This window comes from Apium graveolens, chromosome 1 (genome assembly GCF_009905375.1).
Source record: "Apium graveolens cultivar Ventura chromosome 1, ASM990537v1, whole genome shotgun sequence".
NCBI lineage: Eukaryota > Viridiplantae > Streptophyta > Magnoliopsida > Apiales > Apiaceae > Apium > Apium graveolens.
In genome coordinates, this window is record NC_133647.1 from 16,670,198 (window position 1) to 16,673,970 (window position 3,773).

At 36.8% G+C, this 3,773-nt stretch overlaps 1 protein-coding gene across 1 annotated transcript; it reads left to right on the plus strand.

Annotated features, from left to right (window-relative positions):
• The first annotated feature begins 283 nt into the window (after positions 1–283).
• LOC141718242 (F-box/LRR-repeat protein At3g26922-like) lies at positions 284–3,461 on the plus strand. Its single transcript, XM_074520636.1, has 4 exons — positions 284–1,192; positions 1,295–1,369; positions 2,111–2,343; positions 3,398–3,461. The coding sequence occupies exons 1-4, from the start codon at positions 284–286 to the stop codon at positions 3,459–3,461; spliced, it is 1,281 nt and encodes a 426-aa protein (XP_074376737.1).
• Positions 3,462–3,773: the final 312 nt, after the last annotated feature.

Consider the following 3,773-nt stretch of genomic DNA (forward strand, 5'->3'; position numbering starts at 1 on the left):
AAAATATGTTTTTAACAAAAAAGGAAAAAGATTTGCACAAAAATGATAAACTTTTAAATACCCATAAATAAAAATTTCAATTAAGTTTTTTAAATATAAAGCTTAAAAACGTGAATAGAAGGCCTGAATAGACCTGGCTATTGGGCCAATGGTCACGACCTCATCACTTGGCACACAATAAATATTAAGGTGTTCCAAGGAAATCGCTCCATCTTGAGTATCAATTTACCTAGTGAAATATACTATATTTTGGTGGTTTAAACTCTATTTTCTTGAGAAAGAAATGGCTGTACTTTCCAAACTTGAAAAGCTTTCAAAAATTGATAGAATTAGCGATTTGCCTGACCCCCTTCTCCTACACATTCTTTCTTTTCTTCCAGTTAAATCTGCTGCAAGCACTTGTTCTTTGTCAAAAAGGTGGCAACATCTTTATATGTCACTCCCAAATCTCGATTTTCATGATAATGACTTTCGTGAAAACCCCACAAATTTCATTAAATCTGTTGATTACATGTTGATGGCCAGGGAGAATAATGTGATTCTTAACAGATTCAGTTTGAGTTGCCAAGGTGATGATGTTGATGCGGATCATGTTGATGCGTGGTTATGGAGGCCTCTTCGATACTACAATGTGCAAGTCCTTAAATTATCACTTGCTTTTTCAAGCCCATATAAATTACCAACTCATGTTTATATATGCACTACCCTTCAAGTTCTGAGCCTCAATTGGAACATAATAATTGATGTTCCTCAGATTTTTAGTCTGCCGAGGCTCAATGTACTTGAGCTTTGCGATGTTACGTTTTCTAGTACTGAGTCGTTTGACAAGCTTTTGATTAATTGCCCGGTGCTTGAAAACTTGGTTATTCGAGATTGTGCTTGTCTTACTGGCAACCATGTTAAGATTTTTGGAAATGCGTTGAAGACTTTGCGGTTACAGTACTCTGCTGACTTTGAACAAGAAGTTGAATTAGAGTTTTTGATTGATGCACCAGCTGTAGTGAATCTTTATGTTGACAGACCTGAAGCTGTAGAGATTAAAACACAAATGTTACTCCTAGTAACTGCAACTATTGATGGCTATCCCAACGCACAATGTCATGTAAGCAGTGTACAAACGGATCGCTTGTTTAGATTTCTTGGAATGATTTCACATGTCAGGCGTCTGACTTTAACCAGCGACATTATTGTGGTCAGTTACATAATTTTTATTTGCTTATCTGTATTATTTACCGTCTTTGCTACAATGTTATATATATATGATTGTCATGTGTTTTTTCTTTTGATTTTGAAGGCCATCAAGCGTGCTGCGGTGTGTAAGGTCCCTACGTTTCATAACTTGACTGACTTGCAACTTCTATTTGATGGGGTGGCTGCCCCCGCGGCTGGTTGGTCTTTGTTGCCAAAAATATTGGCAAGCTCACCAATCCTAGTTAATCTCGTCTTTCCACATGTGAGTTGTAAATTGAGATTTTAAACAATAATTCCAAGCGTATGTGTTGAGCATTGTAATTAAACTTTTCGGTGTTTGCTCACAGGGACTTGCTCGGGATTTCTACGCTGAACGCAGACTTTCTCTCTTAGCTTTTATTCCACCAAAAACTGTTCCAGAATGCTTAATCTCTAGCCTTAAAAGTATTGAAATTAGAGACTTCCGCGGAATAGCCGAAGAGTTTGTTATCATTCAATACTTGCTGAAGCATGGGAGAGTTTTAAACAGGATGTCAATTGATTGTTCCCATTTGTGGTTAAAGGAAATGACGGTGGGTGTGAAGAGGAAGCGGCACCGACCCTTGATACTTAGTGAAATAAAAAAGAAACTGTCAGAGTTTCCCAGATGTTCAACATCCTGCAAGCTTGATCTCAGTCCTTAATGCATATGATCGACGACCTTTGTCAGCTTGATCTTATTATGTGAAAGATATGTCTCTCTATTCTGATAAGGAAATGTCCGTGTACTGATATGCCCAAGTGAGATTTGTAATGTTTAAGCTCTTCTATTAAATGACGTAGCTAGGGTTGCAAAATTGTGCCATCACGGCGCCATATGTACAATCTTGGGAATAGAAATTTATTTTTAAGATACACTTGTTCAATTTTCTTTTTCAAGTTTACAACAAGTGCGCGCGAAGAATTAGATAGATTTGATGGTGTGATGATGGTTTGGGGAATAAAGCCTACAATGAGATTGTTTTTGTTAAATGTAAGCTTAGGAATTAACTTATTTATTTGTAATATGATTAATGAGAATTCTAAATGGTCCTTGTTTAATGAATGCAAGACTAGAGAATTCATAAAGCAGTCGCTGAATACATGTACTTTGATTGAGACCCTAGTAATTGAGTAAAAGCAGTACAATAAATGTATTATGTATTAATCCACTCAGAATTACAATCATAATACTCAGCTTACTCAACAGACAGGTACAGTTCTGGACATTGACAAGTATTGTAACCAGTCGCACCAACCAATCTTCCTATGCAGGAGCCACCAACATGCTACTCCGCGTATGGTATTTCAATGCTATGTTTAAAGTTGAAGGATGTAGAAGTCAAAAAGCAAAGAAGAGAAACAAGCTGATAGAATAGACAAGTAGTAAATACGATGGAGATGAGTATATTGACACTAATGCTTTATTCTCAATTCTAAAATTGAGACTTAGAGCGGATCTAACAATTAATGCATAGTGTGTGGGATCATATTTGAACCGGAGAAACAAGTTGATAGAATAGACTAGTGGTAAATACGATGGAGATGAGTATAGTGACACTTTTCTCAATTCTAAAATTGGGACTTAGAGCGGAACTAACAATGCATAGCGTGTGGGATCATATTTGAACCGACCATTATGAAAGAAGGATAAGCACAGTACTCTCACGATCAGACGCCTGAATACAGTCCCACAAACTTTGCATTGTAAGATCAGCTCTTAACTGCACTTTTGCAAGTTGAGAAAGACAGTTGATAAACTCGTACCCGTAACTCGTCTCCTGTCATATTCAATTGCAATCATCTTCTTTCTCCTCTTTTGCCTGTAGACTCCTTCGGCCTGGGAACTGTTATTTTAACCAAACCATTCAGCATTTTGGGAAAGCCACTTGCATTTGCTACACTGGTCGTCTTTGTTTTGACGTCCCTTGCAGGCTTCTGTACATCCAATTAGTTTCCTTGATATGTTATCCATTTCTCCCAGGGAGGGTCTTCTGTACATTCCACATTAGCATAATGAAAATAAAGATTGGTCCGGACCTGCTGAATAATATGTTCCCCTTTCGTCTTTATAAATTTGGTTAAGGTCACCAGTCCACGGTTCAAAGACATTCCCCGCCACATGAAATCTGGCGCTCCTCAGTCAAATAAAATCTCTGAATAATATGCTTGATGCTATTGGGTGAAGTCGCATAAAAAATAGACATGTGGTCTTAACTCTGAACTATGTTTCTTCTTTCAATTTAAACTAACAAAACAGAGCCCTTCAATTGCACAATAGCTAGCAGATTTCTAAGCTTCGAGTGTGAATGGGAAAAAGTCTTTATTATTCTAAAAGCATAAGTAGTATTTGAGACACCTGGTTTGCTATCAAAGCACAATGTAGATATGTATATGAAATAGAAAATTTGCAAGTTGCAGGACTACAATGAAAGCTTATACTAACACCAGCAGAAGCACAACTAATTACCTATTTTTCAATTTCTTATGACTATGTAAACTCCAGATTCTTATTTTTATATATTACTACACAACAAGAACCTATTAACAACAATATTGTGCAA

What these genes read in the sequence shown, in the direction of transcription:
- LOC141718242 (XM_074520636.1), top strand. Translation starts at nt 284, where the DNA reads ATGGCTGTACTTTCCAAACTTGAAAAGCTTTCAAAAATTGATAGAATT. An exon ending in TGCAACTTCTATTTGATGGG is followed by an intron (nt 1,370 to 2,110) that starts GTGGCTGCCCCC and finishes TTCTTTTTCAAG; the next exon opens with TTTACAACAAGTGCGCGCGA. An exon ending in ATTGAGACCCTAGTAATTGA is followed by an intron (nt 2,344 to 3,397) that starts GTAAAAGCAGTA and finishes TATTGGGTGAAG; the next exon opens with TCGCATAAAAAATAGACATG.